Genomic DNA, 21,100 nt, shown 5'->3' on the forward strand with positions numbered 1-21,100 from the left:
CTCGCTCCTGTTCCTTCTCTGAGGAGTTATGAAAACTGCTTTTTAAAGCTCACTAAATTGAAAAGTCGCAAGACAGACATTTGAGTATTTGTTTTGGATGGTTTTTTTTAATGCACTTTTAGTTATTAAATCTATTATAGATTCAAGATATTTATTGTCATGTGCACAGTTAAACAGACAGAGATATACACAATGTAAAAATAAATAATGTCTGATGCTTCTGGAGAGGGGGGCTGAGCACTCGGCAGGTGTTAAGACACCTTTAGTCTTCTCTGCCTACACGGATGATGTGTCGGTGCTGGTTAACCTCTGACTGGTTGTCCACCCCTGTACTAGATTCTAGATATATATTTATTAATAACAGTGTTGTAAAGACACTTTTACTTAAGTAGCCTAATGCTCTGGTTTCATTTGCGAATGTGCAAAAAACAGCTGTTCAGAAGCTCAGAGAGAGAGAGCAAATAAATACAAACAACATTTCAGGAGGGAAACCATGTATATTTATTACAGTCTTGTAGTGGGACGTGAATGTGGCTGCGTCTCCCTCAGACACTCGTTTGGACTCATCCTGTCTTCGTACCCTCTCTCCGGCTTCCAAACATCCTCCCAAACAGCCACCTTCTGCTGATAGCTGCCATGGTCCAGCACCAGTGTGGCTCCTTTTACCTTGCAATGCTCAGTTGCTGGAAACTTAACTTGGTCACCCAGAATTGTATCCAGAGCTATTCCATAAGTCAGGTTGGAAATAAACAAGAGATAGAGCAATGTGAGTGTTTCCATTCTCAGGCTGCGTCTGTGTCCTGTGAGAGTTGTATCACAATCCATAAAGGGGCGGGAACATATATAAAGGGGAGGACAGCGGGATAGAAGGAAACCGGAGGCCGCTTTGATTGGCTGCGACATCCTCGTCCTCCCACCTTGACGAAGACGGCACAAATGCCAGACCAGCTCGACAGTCGGGGCGGCTGGTGTTGTCAGCCGCATGCCTCGTACTTGTCTGTGTGTGTGTGTGTGTGTCTCTCTCTCTGGGAAATGTACACCATTCAAAGTATGCCGAATTACCCACAAGTAGTTCCTATTTGCGGTGTACGGATGTACAGACAACTATCACTGGTTTACTTTGATACTGAAGGAAATACTTTAAAACGTGATGATTCTCATGCCGGGTCTGGTGTTACTGAGAGAGTCTTTTTTTTTAACGGACGTTTATTCGTACCCGGGACATGTTAACCTTTTGAAATTCATTGAAATTTTGACCAAGAATGTTTTCTTTAGGCTGTTATTGTAACTGCTGCAGCCAAAGGAAGGCCTGTCCAATAATAAGGGTATCAAACATAGCAGGAATGTGGTCATTTGTTTGGTCGATGAAATAATATTTAACATAATTCAGCAGAAAGGTTTCAGTATAATCTTCACACCAAGTGTGCAAACATGTCATTGTCTCAGCAAAGCTTTGAGAATTACCACACACACACACACGAGATGATATTTTAAAATCATTTTATTGAACGCTCCAGGTATAAAGGAGGTGGGGAATCAGTACAGCAATAAACAAAGTTAATATCTTCCTGAGAAAAGTAACCAGTGACATCACAGCATGATAATCTATAAACAACCACAACTCACAATGTTTCCTTCGTTTTAGTGCAAAAAAAGTTCATTCTGAAAATGTTCAAATTGAATCTTTTTACAAAACATTATGAACCTGAACTTCTTTAAGAAACAAAAGTGCAATTTCAACAATATTATCAGTTTATCATTTACACATGTGTTACAACTCACTGATCACAGTGTGTGTACAGAGACACACACATTCAGTCACAGGTATCTGGAACAGCACTTTACTTTATGATCAAAACAACTCATCTTTACACTTTGCAAAGTCATCCCGCGGACTGGACCCTCTGCGGCCCGGGGGCCAAAACCGGCCCGCATGTTTGACATGTTGGAGTCCGCCAGAAGAGGTTCCTTATTTTAAAATTCAAATGTTGACAGGTATGCCCCCACTCCCCCCCATTCACCTCAGAACAAGGAGGTCTGGTGAACGGTTGCATCTCCACATGAGTCCCATCTGTCGGAGATCTTCCACCTGCGGGTCCACGTGACACGTTTGATTTACAGACTATCAGGCAGCAAGTGAAGAAGAGTGGAATCAAGATGATCACAGCTTCTATTATGGCGACAACCATCCAAGAGGTCTGTGTGTGCTGCAGAGGGAGACACGAGGAGAAGAACACAGAGGACGTTAGTTATATTCAGACCTGTAGGATGTAACTCTGAGAGTTGATATTTTATCATTTGTGTTTAGAAGTGTGTGGGGGGGGGGGACTCACACATGGCGGCGGGGTGGAAGGGGTCTGATCCGGGATTCTCTCGGTGACCCCGACGTTATTCAGGCTGTGGACTCTCACCCTCACAGCTTTAAGATTCTCCCTCAGTCTTTCATTTTGGACGTAGAAAAAGTAATCGCTTTGGTCCTCGAGCGTAACCCCCGTCAGTGTCACCGTCAAGTCTCCCTGCAGCTTCCAGTTCGGTGACACAGATGTTCTATTCTCAAATCCTGTCCGTGTGGTCTCTCCCGAGGACAAGTCCAGCTCAAACACCAGCGCGCCGCCTCTCTCCAGCCGGTACTTCCCGGGTTTCCCTGCAGTCTTGTAGTGGGACGGGAATGTGGCTGCGTCTCCCTCAGTCACTGATGCTTCGGAGGATGCGACAACATTAAGATGGATGAGCTTGGGCACGTGCCCGCACGTTAACTCGTACAGTCCGTCGTCATTGCGGTTTGTCTTGTTCAAGATGACGGACTCGTTTGGACTCATCCTGTCTTCGTACCCTCTCTCCGGCTTCCAAACACCCTCCCAAACAGCCACCTTCTGCTGATAGCTGCCATGGTCCAGCACCAGTGTGGCTCCTTTTACCTTGCAATGCTCAGTTGCTGGAAACTTAACTTGGTCACCCAGAATTGTATCCAGAGCTATTCCATAAGTCAGGTTGGAAATAAACAAGAGATAGAGCAATGTGAGTGTTTCCATTCTCAGGCTGCGTCTGTGTCCTGTGAGAGTTGTATCACAATCCACTCTGTATTTATACTCTCTCTGGGGGGCGTGACATATGCAAAGCGGAAAGGTAAGCGGAACGGTAAGCTCTGTGATTGGCCCTTTACTCATGCCTAAACACATAAGGGGCGGGAACATATATAAAGGGGAGGACAGCGGGATAGAAGGAAACCGGAGGCCGCTTTGATTGGCTGCGACATCCTCGTCCTCCCACCTTGATGAAGACGGCACAAATGCCAGGCCAGCTCGACAGTCAGAGAGAGAGCAAATAAATACAAACAACAGTCACTGATGCTTCGGAGGATGCGACAACATTAAGATGGATGAGCTTGGTCACGTCCCCGCACGTTAACTCGTACAGTCCGTCGTCATTGCGGTTTGTCTTGTTCAAGCTGACGGACTCGTTTGGACTCATCCTGTCTTCGTACCCTCTCTCCGGCTTCCAAACATCCTCCCAAACAGCCACCTTCTGCTGATAGCTGCCATGGTCCAGCACCAGTGTGGCTCCTTTTACCTTGCAATGCTCAGTTGCTGGAAACTTAACTTGGTCACCCAGAATTGTATCCAGAGCTATTCCATAAGTCAGGTTGGCAATAAACAAGAGATAGAGCAATGTGAGTGTTTCCATTCTCAGGCTGCGTCTGTGTCCTGTGAGAGTTGTATCACAATCCATAAAGGGGCGGGAACATATATAAAGGGGAGGACAGCGGGATAGAAGGAAACCGGAGGCCGCTTTGATTGGCTGCGACATCCTCGTCCTCCCACCTTGACGAAGACGGCACAAATGCCAGACCAGCTCGACAGTCGCATGCCTCGTACTTTTGTCTTATTTATTTGGCAGGAGTCCAAAACCTTTGAAGGAATGACTCATCAAATCTACTGCTAACTGCTCGCTCCTGTTCCTTCTCTGAGGAGTTATGAAAACTGCTTTTTAAAGCTCACTAAATTGAAAAGTCGCAAGACAGACATTTGAGTATTTGTTTTGGATGGTTTTTTTTAATGCACTTTTAGTTATTAAATCTATTATAGATTCAAGATATTTATTGTCATGTGCACAGTTAAACAGACAGAGATATACACAATGTAAAAATAAATAATGTCTGATGCTTCTGGAGAGGGGGGCTGAGCACTCGGCAGGTGTTAAGACACCTTTAGTCTTCTCTGCCTACACGGATGATGTGTCGGTGCTGGTTAACCTCTGACTGGTTGTCCACCCCTGTACTAGATTCTAGATATATATTTATTAATAACAGTGTTGTAAAGACACTTTTACTTAAGTAGCCTAATGCTCTGGTTTCATTTGCGAATGTGCAAAAAACAGCTGTTCAGAAGCTCAGAGAGAGAGAGCAAATAAATACAAACAACATTTCAGGAGGGAAACCATGTATATTTATTACAGTCTTGTAGTGGGACGTGAATGTGGCTGCGTCTCCCTCAGACACTCGTTTGGACTCATCCTGTCTTCGTACCCTCTCTCCGGCTTCCAAACATCCTCCCAAACAGCCACCTTCTGCTGATAGCTGCCATCGGTCAGCACCAGTGTGGCTCCTTTTACCTTGCAATGCTCAGTTGCTGGAAACTTAACTTGGTCACCCAGAATTGTATCCAGAGCTATTCCATAAGTCAGGTTGGAAATAAACAAGAGATAGAGCAATGTGAGTGTTTCCATTCTCAGGCTGCGTCTGTGTCCTGTGAGAGTTGTATCACAATCCATAAAGGGGCGGGAACATATATAAAGGGGAGGACAGCGGGATAGAAGGAAACCGGAGGCCGCTTTGATTGGCTGCGACATCCTCGTCCTCCCACCTTGACGAAGACGGCACAAATGCCAGACCAGCTCGACAGTCGGGGCGGCTGGTGTTGTCAGCCGCATGCCTCGTACTTGTCTGTGTGTGTGTGTGTGTGTGTGTGTGTCTCTCTCTCTGGGAAATGTACACCATTCAAAGTATGCCGAATTACCCACAAGTAGTTCCTATTTGCGGTGTACGGATGTACAGACAACTATCACTGGTTTACTTTGATACTGAAGGAAATACTTTAAAACGTGATGATTCTCATGCCGGGTCTGGTGTTACTGAGAGAGTCTTTTTTTCTAACGGACGTTTATTCGTACCCGGGACATGTTAACCTTTTGAAATTCATTGAAATTTTGACCAAGAATGTTTTCTTTAGGCTGTTATTGTAACTGCTGCAGCCAAAGGAAGGCCTGTCCAATAATAAGGGTATCAAACATAGCAGGAATGTGGTCATTTGTTTGGTCGATGAAATAATATTTAACATAATTCAGCAGAAAGGTTTCAGTATAATCTTCACACCAAGTGTGCAAACATGTCATTGTCTCAGCAAAGCTTTGAGAATTACCACACACACACACACACGAGATGATATTTTAAAATCATTTTATTGAACGCTCCAGGTATAAAGGAGGTGGGGAATCAGTACAGCAATAAACAAAGTTAATATCTTCCTGAGAAAAGTAACCAGTGACATCACAGCATGATAATCTATAAACAACCACAACTCACAGTGTTTCCTTCGTTTTAGTGCAAAAAAAGTTCATTCTGAAAATGTTCAAATTGAATCTTTTTACAAAACATTATGAACCTGAACTTCTTTAAGAAACAAAAGTGCAATTTCAACAATATTATCAGTTTATCATTTACACATGTGTTACAACTCACTGATCACAGTGTGTGTACAGAGACACACACATTCAGTCACAGGTATCTGGAACAGCACTTTACTTTATGATCAAAACAACTCATCTTTACACTTTGCAAAGTCATCCCGCGGACTGGACCCTCTGCGGCCCGGGGGCCAAAACCGGCCCGCATGTTTGACATGTTGGAGTCCGCCAGAAGAGGTTCCTTATTTTAAAATTCAAATGTTGACAGGTATGCCCCCACTCCCCCCCATTCACCTCAGAACAAGGAGGTCTGGTGAACGGTTGCATCTCCACATGAGTCCCATCTGTCGGAGATCTTCCACCTGCGGGTCCACGTGACACGTTTGATTTACAGACTATCAGGCAGCAAGTGAAGAAGAGTGGAATCAAGATGATCACAGCTTCTATTATGGCGACAACCATCCAAGAGGTCTGTGTGTGCTGCAGAGGGAGACACGAGGAGAAGAACACAGAGGACGTTAGTTATATTCAGACCTGTAGGATGTAACTCTGAGAGTTGATATTTTATCATTTGTGTTTAGAAGTGTGTGGGGGGGGGGGACTCACACATGGCGGCGGGGTGGAAGGGGTCTGATCCGGGATTCTCTCGGTGACCCCGACGTTATTCAGGCTGTGGACTCTCACCCTCACAGCTTTAAGATTCTCCCTCAGTCTTTCATTTTGGACGTAGAAAAAGTAATCGCTTTGGTCCTCGAGCGTAACCCCCGTCAGTGTCACCGTCAAGTCTCCCTGCAGCTTCCAGTTCGGTGACACAGATGTTCTATTCTCAAATCCTGTCCGTGTGGTCTCTCCCGAGGACAAGTCCAGCTCAAACACCAGCGCGCCGCCTCTCTCCAGCCGGTACTTCCCGGGTTTCCCTGCAGTCTTGTAGTGGGACGGGAATGTGGCTGCGTCTCCCTCAGTCACTGATGCTTCGGAGGATGCGACAACATTAAGATGGATGAGCTTGGGCACGTGCCCGCACGTTAACTCGTACAGTCCGTCGTCATTGCGGTTTGTCTTGTTCAAGATGACGGACTCGTTTGGACTCATCCTGTCTTCGTACCCTCTCTCCGGCTTCCAAACACCCTCCCAAACAGCCACCTTCTGCTGATAGCTGCCATGGTCCAGCACCAGTGTGGCTCCTTTTACCTTGCAATGCTCAGTTGCTGGAAACTTAACTTGGTCACCCAGAATTGTATCCAGAGCTATTCCATAAGTCAGGTTGGAAATAAACAAGAGATAGAGCAATGTGAGTGTTTCCATTCTCAGGCTGCGTCTGTGTCCTGTGAGAGTTGTATCACAATCCACTCTGTATTTATACTCTCTCTGGGGGCGTGACATATGCAAAGCGGAAAGGTAAGCGGAACGGTAAGCTCTGTGATTGGCCCTTTACTCATGCCTAAACACATAAGGGGCGGGAACATATATAAAGGGGAGGACAGCGGGATAGAAGGAAACCGGAGGCCGCTTTGATTGGCTGCGACATCCTCGTCCTCCCACCTTGATGAAGACGGCACAAATGCCAGGCCAGCTCGACAGTCAGAGAGAGAGCAAATAAATACAAACAACAGTCACTGATGCTTCGGAGGATGCGACAACATTAAGATGGATGAGCTTGGTCACGTCCCCGCACGTTAACTCGTACAGTCCGTCGTCATTGCGGTTTGTCTTGTTCAAGCTGACGGACTCGTTTGGACTCATCCTGTCTTCGTACCCTCTCTCCGGCTTCCAAACATCCTCCCAAACAGCCACCTTCTGCTGATAGCTGCCATGGTCCAGCACCAGTGTGGCTCCTTTTACCTTGCAATGCTCAGTTGCTGGAAACTTAACTTGGTCACCCAGAATTGTATCCAGAGCTATTCCATAAGTCAGGTTGGAAATAAACAAGAGATAGAGCAATGTGAGTGTTTCCATTCTCAGGCTGCGTCTGTGTCCTGTGAGCTTTGTATCACAATCCATAAAGGGGCGGGAACATATATAAAGGGGAGGACAGCGGGATAGAAGGAAACCGGAGGCCGCTTTGATTGGCTGCGACATCCTCGTCCTCCCACCTTGACGAAGACGGCACAAATGCCAGACCAGCTCTACAGTCGGGGCGGCTGGTGTTGTCAGCCGCATGCCTCGTACTTGTCTGTGTGTGTGTGTGTGTGTGTCTCTCTCTCTGGGAAATGTACACCATTCAAAGTATGCCGAATTACCCACAAGTAGTTCCTATTTGCGGTGTACGGATGTACAGACAACTATCACTGGTTTACTTTGATACTGAAGGAAATACTTTAAAACGTGATGATTCTCATGCCGGGTCTGGTGTTACTGAGAGAGTCTTTTTTTTTAACGGACGTTTATTCGTACCCGGGACATGTTAACCTTTTGAAATTCATTGAAATTTTGACCAAGAATGTTTTCTTTAGGCTGTTATTGTAACTGCTGCAGCCAAAGGAAGGCCTGTCCAATAATAAGGGTATCAAACATAGCAGGAATGTGGTCATTTGTTTGGTCGATGAAATAATATTTAACATAATTCAGCAGAAAGGTTTCAGTATAATCTTCACACCAAGTGTGCAAACATGTCATTGTCTCAGCAAAGCTTTGAGAATTACCACACACACACACACACGAGATGATATTTTAAAATCATTTTATTGAACGCTCCAGGTATAAAGGAGGTGGGGAATCAGTACAGCAATAAACAAAGTTAATATCTTCCTGAGAAAAGTAACCAGTGACATCACAGCATGATAATCTATAAACAACCACAACTCACAGTGTTTCCTTCGTTTTAGTGCAAAAAAAGTTCATTCTGAAAATGTTCAAATTGAATCTTTTTACAAAACATTATGAACCTGAACTTCTTTAAGAAACAAAAGTGCAATTTCAACAATATTATCAGTTTATCATTTACACATGTGTTACAACTCACTGATCACAGTGTGTGTACAGAGACACACACATTCAGTCACAGGTATCTGGAACAGCACTTTACTTTATGATCAAAACAACTCATCTTTACACTTTGCAAAGTCATCCCGCGGACTGGACCCTCTGCGGCCCGGGGGCCAAAACCGGCCCGCATGTTTGACATGTTGGAGTCCGCCAGAAGAGGTTCCTTATTTTAAAATTCAAATGTTGACAGGTATGCCCCCACTCCCCCCCATTCACCTCAGAACAAGGAGGTCTGGTGAACGGTTGCATCTCCACATGAGTCCCATCTGTCGGAGATCTTCCACCTGCGGGTCCACGTGACACGTTTGATTTACAGACTATCAGGCAGCAAGTGAAGAAGAGTGGAATCAAGATGATCACAGCTTCTATTATGGCGACAACCATCCAAGAGGTCTGTGTGTGCTGCAGAGGGAGACACGAGGAGAAGAACACAGAGGACGTTAGTTATATTCAGACCTGTAGGATGTAACTCTGAGAGTTGATATTTTATCATTTGTGTTTAGAAGTGTGTGGGGGGGGGGGACTCACACATGGCGGCGGGGTGGAAGGGGTCTGATCCGGGATTCTCTCGGTGACCCCGACGTTATTCAGGCTGTGGACTCTCACCCTCACAGCTTTAAGATTCTCCCTCAGTCTTTCATTTTGGACGTAGAAAAAGTAATCGCTTTGGTCCTCGAGCGTAACCCCCGTCAGTGTCACCGTCAAGTCTCCCTGCAGCTTCCAGTTCGGTGACACAGATGTTCTATTCTCAAATCCTGTCCGTGTGGTCTCTCCCGAGGACAAGTCCAGCTCAAACACCAGCGCGCCGCCTCTCTCCAGCCGGTACTTCCCGGGTTTCCCTGCAGTCTTGTAGTGGGACGGGAATGTGGCTGCGTCTCCCTCAGTCACTGATGCTTCGGAGGATGCGACAACATTAAGATGGATGAGCTTGGGCACGTGCCCGCACGTTAACTCGTACAGTCCGTCGTCATTGCGGTTTGTCTTGTTCAAGATGACGGACTCGTTTGGACTCATCCTGTCTTCGTACCCTCTCTCCGGCTTCCAAACACCCTCCCAAACAGCCACCTTCTGCTGATAGCTGCCATGGTCCAGCACCAGTGTGGCTCCTTTTACCTTGCAATGCTCAGTTGCTGGAAACTTAACTTGGTCACCCAGAATTGTATCCAGAGCTATTCCATAAGTCAGGTTGGAAATAAACAAGAGAGAGCGCAATGTGAGTGTTTCCATTCTCAGGCTGCGTCTGTGTCCTGTGAGAGTTGTATCACAATCCACTCTGTATTTATACTCTCTCTGGGGGCGTGACATATGCAAAGCGGAAAGGTAAGCGGAACGGTAAGCTCTGTGATTGGCCCTTTACTCATGCCTAAACACATAAGGGGCGGGAACATATATAAAGGGGAGGACAGCGGGATAGAAGGAAACCGGAGGCCGCTTTGATTGGCTGCGACATCCTCGTCCTCCCACCTTGATGAAGACGGCACAAATGCCAGGCCAGCTCGACAGTCAGAGAGAGAGCAAATAAATACAAACAACAGTCACTGATGCTTCGGAGGATGCGACAACATTAAGATGGATGAGCTTGGTCACGTCCCCGCACGTTAACTCGTACAGTCCGTCGTCATTGCGGTTTGTCTTGTTCAAGCTGACGGACTCGTTTGGACTCATCCTGTCTTCGTACCCTCTCTCCGGCTTCCAAACATCCTCCCAAACAGCCACCTTCTGCTGATAGCTGCCATGGTCCAGCACCAGTGTGGCTCCTTTTACCTTGCAATGCTCAGTTGCTGGAAACTTAACTTGGTCACCCAGAATTGTATCCAGAGCTATTCCATAAGTCAGGTTGGCAATAAACAAGAGATAGAGCAATGTGAGTGTTTCCATTCTCAGGCTGCGTCTGTGTCCTGTGAGAGTTGTATCACAATCCATAAAGGGGCGGGAACATATATAAAGGGGAGGACAGCGGGATAGAAGGAAACCGGAGGCCGCTTTGATTGGCTGCGACATCCTCGTCCTCCCACCTTGACGAAGACGGCACAAATGCCAGACCAGCTCGACAGTCGCATGCCTCGTACTTTTGTCTTATTTATTTGGCAGGAGTCCAAAACCTTTGAAGGAATGACTCATCAAATCTACTGCTAACTGCTCGCTCCTGTTCCTTCTCTGAGGAGTTATGAAAACTGCTTTTTAAAGCTCACTAAATTGAAAAGTCGCAAGACAGACATTTGAGTATTTGTTTTGGATGGTTTTTTTTAATGCACTTTTAGTTATTAAATCTATTATAGATTCAAGATATTTATTGTCATGTGCACAGTTAAACAGACAGAGATATACACAATGTAAAAATAAATAATGTCTGATGCTTCTGGAGAGGGGGGCTGAGCACTCGGCAGGTGTTAAGACACCTTTAGTCTTCTCTGCCTACACGGATGATGTGTCGGTGCTGGTTAACCTCTGACTGGTTGTCCACCCCTGTACTAGATTCTAGATATATATTTATTAATAACAGTGTTGTAAAGACACTTTTACTTAAGTAGCCTAATGCTCTGGTTTCATTTGCGAATGTGCAAAAAACAGCTGTTCAGAAGCTCAGAGAGAGAGAGCAAATAAATACAAACAACATTTCAGGAGGGAAACCATGTATATTTATTACAGTCTTGTAGTGGGACGTGAATGTGGCTGCGTCTCCCTCAGACACTCGTTTGGACTCATCCTGTCTTCGTACCCTCTCTCCGGCTTCCAAACATCCTCCCAAACAGCCACCTTCTGCTGATAGCTGCCATGGTCCAGCACCAGTGTGGCTCCTTTTACCTTGCAATGCTCAGTTGCTGGAAACTTAACTTGGTCACCCAGAATTGTATCCAGAGCTATTCCATAAGTCAGGTTGGAAATAAACAAGAGATAGAGCAATGTGAGTGTTTCCATTCTCAGGCTGCGTCTGTGTCCTGTGAGAGTTGTATCACAATCCATAAAGGGGCGGGAACATATATAAAGGGGAGGACAGCGGGATAGAAGGAAACCGGAGGCCGCTTTGATTGGCTGCGACATCCTCGTCCTCCCACCTTGACGAAGACGGCACAAATGCCAGACCAGCTCTACAGTCGGGGCGGCTGGTGTTGTCAGCCGCATGCCTCGTACTTGTCTGTGTGTGTGTGTGTGTGTGTGTCTCTCTCTCTGGGAAATGTACACCATTCAAAGTATGCCGAATTACCCACAAGTAGTTCCTATTTGCGGTGTACGGATGTACAGACAACTATCACTGGTTTACTTTGATACTGAAGGAAATACTTTAAAACGTGATGATTCTCATGCCGGGTCTGGTGTTACTGAGAGAGTCTTTTTTTTTAACGGACGTTTATTCGTACCCGGGACATGTTAACCTTTTGAAATTCATTGAAATTTTGACCAAGAATGTTTTCTTTAGGCTGTTATTGTAACTGCTGCAGCCAAAGGAAGGCCTGTCCAATAATAAGGGTATCAAACATAGCAGGAATGTGGTCATTTGTTTGGTCGATGAAATAATATTTAACATAATTCAGCAGAAAGGTTTCAGTATAATCTTCACACCAAGTGTGCAAACATGTCATTGTCTCAGCAAAGCTTTGAGAATTACCACACACACACACACACACGAGATGATATTTTAAAATCATTTTATTGAACGCTCCAGGTATAAAGGAGGTGGGGAATCAGTACAGCAATAAACAAAGTTAATATCTTCCTGAGAAAAGTAACCAGTGACATCACAGCATGATAATCTATAAACAACCACAACTCACAGTGTTTCCTTCGTTTTAGTGCAAAAAAAGTTCATTCTGAAAATGTTCAAATTGAATCTTTTTACAAAACATTATGAACCTGAACTTCTTTAAGAAACAAAAGTGCAATTTCAACAATATTATCAGTTTATCATTTACACATGTGTTACAACTCACTGATCACAGTGTGTGTACAGAGACACACACATTCAGTCACAGGTATCTGGAACAGCACTTTACTTTATGATCAAAACAACTCATCTTTACACTTTGCAAAGTCATCCCGCGGACTGGACCCTCTGCGGCCCGGGGGCCAAAACCGGCCCGCATGTTTGACATGTTGGAGTCCGCCAGAAGAGGTTCCTTATTTTAAAATTCAAATGTTGACAGGTATGCCCCCACTCCCCCCCATTCACCTCAGAACAAGGAGGTCTGGTGAACGGTTGCATCTCCACATGAGTCCCATCTGTCGGAGATCTTCCACCTGCGGGTCCACGTGACACGTTTGATTTACAGACTATCAGGCAGCAAGTGAAGAAGAGTGGAATCAAGATGATCACAGCTTCTATTATGGCGACAACCATCCAAGAGGTCTGTGTGTGCTGCAGAGGGAGACACGAGGAGAAGAACACAGAGGACGTTAGTTATATTCAGACCTGTAGGATGTAACTCTGAGAGTTGATATTTTATCATTTGTGTTTAGAAGTGTGTGGGGGGGGGGGACTCACACATGGCGGCGGGGTGGAAGGGGTCTGATCCGGGATTCTCTCGGTGACCCCGACGTTATTCAGGCTGTGGACTCTCACCCTCACAGCTTTAAGATTCTCCCTCAGTCTTTCATTTTGGACGTAGAAAAAGTAATCGCTTTGGTCCTCGAGCGTAACCCCCGTCAGTGTCACCGTCAAGTCTCCCTGCAGCTTCCAGTTCGGTGACACAGATGTTCTATTCTCAAATCCTGTCCGTGTGGTCTCTCCCGAGGACAAGTCCAGCTCAAACACCAGCGCGCCGCCTCTCTCCAGCCGGTACTTCCCGGGTTTCCCTGCAGTCTTGTAGTGGGACGGGAATGTGGCTGCGTCTCCCTCAGTCACTGATGCTTCGGAGGATGCGACAACATTAAGATGGATGAGCTTGGGCACGTGCCCGCACGTTAACTCGTACAGTCCGTCGTCATTGCGGTTTGTCTTGTTCAAGATGACGGACTCGTTTGGACTCATCCTGTCTTCGTACCCTCTCTCCGGCTTCCAAACACCCTCCCAAACAGCCACCTTCTGCTGATAGCTGCCATGGTCCAGCACCAGTGTGGCTCCTTTTACCTTGCAATGCTCAGTTGCTGGAAACTTAACTTGGTCACCCAGAATTGTATCCAGAGCTATTCCATAAGTCAGGTTGGAAATAAACAAGAGATAGAGCAATGTGAGTGTTTCCATTCTCAGGCTGCGTCTGTGTCCTGTGAGAGTTGTATCACAATCCACTCTGTATTTATACTCTCTCTGGGGGCGTGACATATGCAAAGCGGAAAGGTAAGCGGAACGGTAAGCTCTGTGATTGGCCCTTTACTCATGCCTAAACACATAAGGGGCGGGAACATATATAAAGGGGAGGACAGCGGGATAGAAGGAAACCGGAGGCCGCTTTGATTGGCTGCGACATCCTCGTCCTCCCACCTTGATGAAGACGGCACAAATGCCAGGCCAGCTCGACAGTCAGAGAGAGAGCAAATAAATACAAACAACAGTCACTGATGCTTCGGAGGATGCGACAACATTAAGATGGATGAGCTTGGTCACGTCCCCGCACGTTAACTCGTACAGTCCGTCGTCATTGCGGTTTGTCTTGTTCAAGCTGACGGACTCGTTTGGACTCATCCTGTCTTCGTACCCTCTCTCCGGCTTCCAAACATCCTCCCAAACAGCCACCTTCTGCTGATAGCTGCCATGGTCCAGCACCAGTGTGGCTCCTTTTACCTTGCAATGCTCAGTTGCTGGAAACTTAACTTGGTCACCCAGAATTGTATCCAGAGCTATTCCATAAGTCAGGTTGGAAATAAACAAGAGATAGAGCAATGTGAGTGTTTCCATTCTCAGGCTGCGTCTGTGTCCTGTGAGAGTTGTATCACAATCCATAAAGGGGCGGGAACATATATAAAGGGGAGGACAGCGGGATAGAAGGAAACCGGAGGCCGCTTTGATTGGCTGCGACATCCTCGTCCTCCCACCTTGACGAAGACGGCACAAATGCCAGACCAGCTCGACAGTCGCATGCCTCGTACTTTTGTCTTATTTATTTGGCAGGAGTCCAAAACCTTTGAAGGAATGACTCATCAAATCTACTGCTAACTGCTCGCTCCTGTTCCTTCTCTGAGGAGTTATGAAAACTGCTTTTTAAAGCTCACTAAATTGAAAAGTCGCAAGACAGACATTTGAGTATTTGTTTTGGATGGTTTTTTTTAATGCACTTTTAGTTATTAAATCTATTATAGATTCAAGATATTTATTGTCATGTGCACAGTTAAACAGACAGAGATATACACAATGTAAAAATAAATAATGTCTGATGCTTCTGGAGAGGGGGGCTGAGCACTCGGCAGGTGTTAAGACACCTTTAGTCTTCTCTGCCTACACGGATGATGTGTCGGTGCTGGTTAACCTCTGACTGGTTGTCCACCCCTGTACTAGATTCTAGATATATATTTATTAATAACAGTGTTGTAAAGACACTTTTTCCATTCTCAGGCTGCGTCTGTGTCCTGTGAGAGTTGTATCACAATCCACTCTGTATTTATACTCTCTCGGGGGGCGTGGCATATGCAAAGCGGAACGGTAAACTCGACAGCCGCATGCCTAGTACTTTTCCAAAACCTTTGAAGGAATGACTGTGTTGACAGGTATGCACTGTACTGTTGCATACACATTTATTTAAACCATTTCAGATTTCAGAGTTCTGCAGTAAAGCATCTCTTTAGCACCAAATCTAATAATTAAAAAAAGTGCCTTCCACATAGAATAACAAGAACAAAAACATGTGTCATACTACTCCAACATTTTAAATCAAATACATTTAATTTGGTCCATCGCTCACACGTCACTTGGCTCAAGTGTCGGAAACGGTTCGGCTATGTTCGTGTCTAGTCACGTGATTTCCGAGGGAAAAACAAAACACACGGGCTAGCAAAGATCTGTAATGAAACCGAACAAAAAAGCTCAACTACCACCTAAATTACCATGTGTAGCATACAGGTTAGGCGGTGAATTAGCGAACGACACTGGGATCTAATGTTGACAAGACAACCGGCCCTTTTACACCATGAATTTAAGAGGACTCTTTCAGGACTTCAATCCCAGGTAACTTAAGCTACAACCTAGCACATTAGCTAACTGTGTAGCTGACGTTAGCTAGCAGTGCTCGGCTGAGCAGCGGTTGTATGTACGAAAACATGGACAAGATATGTGTTTTATACCTGTGGAATTATTTATACATATTTATGGTAGCTGAACAGATAGCGTAAGCTAGTTACAAGTTAACTAAGTACATTAGCTAAAGTAAAAATATATCGGGCTAACAAGGCCTAGCTAACCTGCTAGCTAACATAACTGGGGTTAGCTAGGCGAAGCTATCAGTGCGTTACTAGTAACTTACGTAAATTGCAGCGTAATTGCATCTATTTGGTCTCGCATGTTTTTAGTGTCCATACTTAGCTTGACAAGTCTATTAGGCACCATATACAGATTTTAATGAGCTTTATAGGCCCTCAATAGCAACGGCCCCAGACTTAAAATATCAAGAAGTCAGGGAAATATACAGAAACTAGCTAAAGGTTCAACATACCCAATATTAGCTCTATCTATGGATAACAATGAACTACAATCTAACAATAGTATTGTAAGTCCAGTGCTAATGCTGTAGATGCCGTATATAAGGTCAAACAAATGTGTTAAAAGAGGTTCAGTGAATTAGGTGACAAGGACTTGTGTAACAGTGTGTACATCTAATGACGACTTTCTAATCTCTATTACATCCATTCATCTAATTTCCACTTTCTAAAATGTACCCAAAGATCAGATACTTGTGTCTTTTTATTTGATTTGCACCCATGAGGTCTCCTGGTTCTGTCATCCTAGCTTTCAAGTTTGTCCTTTTTTATGTTGTCCTACTTTTTCTTTTTCGCTTCTCTATCTTCTAGAATTGACATTACACTTACACACACTCTCCACACATCCCATTTTCTTTGTATTGCATCTAAGAAAACACTTTTTATTGACTTGATGAGAGTAATCTTCCCGTACCTGTACCTGGGAACACTTCAATAGTAAGGCACTCACAAGGTACATAGAGGCTTCTTCTTTTACATTTGTTACTGTCAACATTTGTATTTTCTGTCCCCTGTTGCAGTAAGTTCCTGATCTACTCCTGTCTGCTGCTATTCTCCGTGCTGCTGTCCTTGAGGCTGGATGGAGTCATCCAGTGGAGCTACTGGGCTGTGTTCACCCCAATATGGCTGTGGAAGCTGTTGGTCATCATTGGGGCCTCTGTGGGCACTGGAGTCTGGGCTCACAACCCCCAGTACAGGTAGGCTCTCTCACACATGGGCATTAGTGGTTTAGTTGTCTGCAGTAAGGTTGTATTGGGACAACTGAGGTTCTCTCAGGATGCCACCTGGGCGCCTCCCTAGGGAGGTGTTCCAGGCACGTCCAGCTGGGAGGAGACCCCGGGGAAGACCCTGGACTTGGTGGAGAGATTATATCTCCCCAACTTTCTGATGTTTTCTTTTGTGCGTATCCTCTCTTAGGGCTGAAGGGGAGACATGTGTGGAGTTCAAAGCCATGCTGATCGCGGTGGGGCTCCACGTCCTGTTGCTGATGTTCGAGGTGTTAGTGTGCGACCGTGTGGCGAGAGGCAACTACTTCTGGCTTCTAGTCTTCTTGCCTCTCTTCTTCGTGTCGCCCGTCTCTGTAGCAGCCTGCGTCTGGGGGTTCAGACACGACCGCTCCCTCGAGGTAAGAAGTCTGATATGCCCTTCTGTTCCCCATGCAGGAGAACATGTGGCAAAGTTAGCAGTCAGAGTCTGTGTCTTCGCTCAGATGCTGACTTTTATTTCAGAAAAGATACTTTATTTGTGTTGTAAATGAGTACAGTGCTGAACTCTTGTCTTTGCTCTTCCTCTCAGCTGGAAGTGTTGTGTTCAGTTAACATTCTGCAGTTCATCTTCATCGCTCTGAGGCTGGACACGATCATCACCTGGCCTTGGCTGGTGAGATCTTTACACACTTTAATTCCACATGTGTGTTCATTAGTCTTTCACAGTATGTTCTTCCACCTCTATTAAATATAAAGCCATTGTTGGTGGTAATATATTCCTAACCTGCGTCTTCTTCTTTAATGACACCTGTGTTTGTGCTGCAGGTGGTGTGTGTCCCGCTGTGGATCCTGATGTCCTTCCTGTGCCTTGTCGTCCTCTACTACATCATCTGGTCCGTCCTGTTCCTCCGCTCAATTGACATCATCGCCGAGCAACGACGGACTCACATCACCATGGCAATCAGCTGGATGACCATTGTCGTACCTCTTCTCACCTTTGAGGTGAGTTGTCACTATTAAAGCTTATTACATGGGGTTGTAAAAATAACAATAGTGAAAGAAATGTCTTTATTTTGTATTTCTTATAGTTAAAGCCTGTTTAACATGACTTTAGAAAATACCTTAGTTGATTGATTTATATCTTTTAGTTATATTTTAATTTCTGTATTAACAAATATGAATTAACTCACTAAATTAAATAGAATAATTGGATCTACAGAAAATTACTTTAATAATAAAATGAGCCTGCACTGCCCCCTGCTGGCCTAAAATGTGTAGCTCTTTTAAATGTAATTTTAAACTGCATACATGTCGTCACACTGCTCTATTTTACATAAACCTTGTGCACACGTGTGCACATTTAATGCACGTGTGCCTCCCAATGATGAAATGCATGTGTCTTCAGATCCTTCTGGTGCACAAGCAGGACGGCCACAACAGTCTGAGCTACGTGTGTGTGTTCGTGCCTCTCTGGCTCTCCCTGCTCACACTCATGGCCACCACATTTGGTCAGAAGGGAGGGAACCACTGTGAGTACTTACAGCCAGGAATGTGCTGCTGAATATATCCTCTGGGGGTTTGCTGACAGTTACCTGTTTAATGCTATTTATTCCATAATAAAGACCTTAGCATCTATAATATTTAATATTTAATTTTATTTAATACTCATTTGCACCTTTTATTGCGGATGCAGCTGCAGCTGATGTTGAACTAATCTTCAGCGGAGAATTTGTTCTTTGTTGGTTTGTTTTGGCCGACAAAGTCCAAAACCCAAAGATGTTCATTATACTGAAGCACACTTCACATCTGAGAGGCTGGAATCAGCAAGTCAAGTTTTTTATTTCTTGGTAGTTGGCAAGTATAAATGATTAAGTTCTCCTCTGTCCTGATCTTCCTACAGGGTGGTTTGGCATCCGTAAGGACTTCTGCCACTTCCTGTTGGAGCTCCTCCCCTTCCTGCGTGAGTATGGCAACGTGTCCTACGACCTCCAGCGCAGCGAGGACCCTGAGGCGGCCGAGGATCTGCCCGTCCCCGAGCCGCCACCAAAGATTGCCCCCATGTTCCACAAGAAGACGGGCGTGGTGATCACACAGAGCCCTGGGAAATACTTTGTCCCGCCACCGAAACTCTGCATCGACATGCCGGACTAACTTCATGTTCGAGCTAAAGGGGGACTGCTGTGTGTTTAACTCATGAAGCCAAAACCCCAGAGGACACTGTTTGGTTTTTTTCCCTGAAGGATTTGGTCCCCTCACCTGAAGTCTGCATCAGCATGGCTGGCTAGAGAGACACGTTAGAGCCTATATGGTGACGGATGACTAACAGATGCAGAATCCTCATATTGGCTGTTGTGAAGAGAAGACTGCCGAACTCTGTGGAGGATTGAATCGTAGAACCAAAAGAAAGGACTGCTTTGATTCACTTCAAACCTAAAGCAAAGATGACGCTCGTCTTGCTTCATGATGGGGACCATTGGAGAGACTTTAGCTTGGATTTGGGATCAGTGTGCTCTTGTTGATCCTGTTCCCACTTTTGACCGTGCGGGTGGAGAAAATGAGGGAGGTGGAGTTAAAGGAAGGGTTCAAATTGTTTTGTCTTGTTACAGTACTTGCCCATATGTATACTGAAAGAGTTATTGGTCTTTGTAATCATTCCTCTCATGAGGCTTTAATCAGCTGTGGGTATCTTCCAAAGTATGAAGTTCCCTGTTCCCATGTGAAGCTGCGCAGAAGATGTGAACACACAAACTAACTCGGACTGCAGAAGCCTCTCATTAGCATCAGCCAAACTGTGGATGTTGTCCCCCCATCTCTTACAGATGCACCAGGAAGGGATTCATTTGCAGCCTGTGTGGACAGAATCGTGCAAAGACCCTTCAATGTACATATGAGATTATTGTTTTAAAACAAACCTGATGGAAAAGGCACTTTGTTAATCATTTTGTTTTGTATTCCTCTCTATTGTAAATAACAGAAATTGTCAGTTAGGGACCAGAGAGATGACAGGGAAGGTTAGAGGCAAATAGGAAACAATCATCCTCTTCTATTGTAATTCAGCTTGTAGTAAGAGTCCACATATTAAATGTAGACGCACGTCGGATACCACAAAACAAGATTCTCAATTGACTTTTGGTTGTTTTCCTCTGTGCATCATTTTAACGTGATTTAGCAGCTTTGACATTATACTAGCATACCGTAGAAGATTTAAATGCTTTGCTGTGCAGCCATCAGCTTCACCTGGATCACACGTACAAATATTGCAACTCTAATTGGTAGAGTATAACTCCCGAGATTGACATTGCCAGCGTTTCCCTCAATCGATGAAGTTACAATCATCCCCGTCTCTTATTGCTTGCACAGCATGCTGTGTGTACTTTCTTTTTCTACATGTCTTTTTTTTTTGTCATTAAATTGGTCTGATTCACTCAATGCTCCAAGTGCAGCTATCTGTTAAAAGCTGGATGATTCTCAGTAATCACCAGATATCTCCACTGTCCATTTATTTTAGAATTAAACGAGGAAAATAACTCAGTTTAAGGAATAAAAAAAGAACTTAATTCAGCTACACTGAGCCACCACTGAATTGATGCAAGTAAGTACATTTACTCTGCTTAAGTACACATTCAAAGTACTTTACTATTTCCATTTTATGTAGCTTTACACTTCTACATCTCAGAATATAATGTATACCATGAAAAAGATTATATATATATAACATGGTATAACATGCTAAAGATCACCTGCAGAAATGTACAAATACAATATTGTATTTAGATAACGTAATATATAAATAATAAACAAGGCTTGAACAGCTAAATGAAAGAATGAAAGACAGCGCGAGCGCTGAAATGCACCATTCTGAATAATGACAGACCTACTTTTGGAACTTATTAAAAGTATATAGTGGAAGCATATTTTGATAATTTTGTACTCTTACTTAATTAAAAGGAGAGAGACAGAGAGAGTGTTAGTGTTCAATCGTTTATTAATATGATAAGACAAGCATGGAAAATGTACCCAGCTGGGTGACATGCTGTTTTACAAGCCTCCTCTCTTCCCCACAGAATGGTCCCGCCTCCTGGAGAGAGAGAGAGCCAGGGGAGGGA

At 44.8% G+C, this 21,100-nt stretch overlaps 1 protein-coding gene across 2 annotated transcripts; it reads left to right on the forward strand.

Moving 5' to 3' along the window:
- Positions 1-15,488: 15,488 nt before the first annotated feature.
- On the forward strand, positions 15,489-19,921 carry LOC115005826 (transmembrane protein 185A). 2 transcript variants are annotated; one of them, XM_029427791.1, is made up of 7 exons: positions 15,489-15,760; positions 16,809-16,985; positions 17,206-17,413; positions 17,584-17,667; positions 17,820-17,996; positions 18,400-18,523; positions 18,688-19,031. In XM_029427791.1, exons 1-7 carry the CDS (start codon positions 15,723-15,725, stop codon positions 18,843-18,845), a joined length of 966 nt encoding a protein of 321 aa, XP_029283651.1. In that variant the 5' UTR covers positions 15,489-15,722; the 3' UTR covers positions 18,846-19,031. The 2 variants fall into 2 exon arrangements, with proteins under 2 accessions (XP_029283651.1, XP_029283650.1); XM_029427790.1 differs by having other exon boundaries at positions 15,497-15,760; positions 18,895-19,921.
- Positions 19,922-21,100: the final 1,179 nt, after the last annotated feature.

The sequence above is a fragment of the Cottoperca gobio genome, unplaced genomic scaffold, assembly GCF_900634415.1.
Source record: "Cottoperca gobio unplaced genomic scaffold, fCotGob3.1 fCotGob3_375arrow_ctg1, whole genome shotgun sequence".
In the NCBI taxonomy this organism is placed as follows: domain Eukaryota; kingdom Metazoa; phylum Chordata; class Actinopteri; order Perciformes; family Bovichtidae; genus Cottoperca; species Cottoperca gobio.

What these genes read in the sequence shown, in the direction of transcription:
- LOC115005826 (XM_029427790.1), top strand. Translation starts at nt 15,723, where the DNA reads ATGAATTTAAGAGGACTCTTTCAGGACTTCAATCCCAG. An exon ending in TTTCAGGACTTCAATCCCAG is followed by an intron (nt 15,761 to 16,808) that starts GTAACTTAAGCT and finishes CCCCTGTTGCAG; the next exon opens with TAAGTTCCTGATCTACTCCT. An exon ending in TACCTCTTCTCACCTTTGAG is followed by an intron (nt 17,997 to 18,399) that starts GTGAGTTGTCAC and finishes ATGTGTCTTCAG; the next exon opens with ATCCTTCTGGTGCACAAGCA.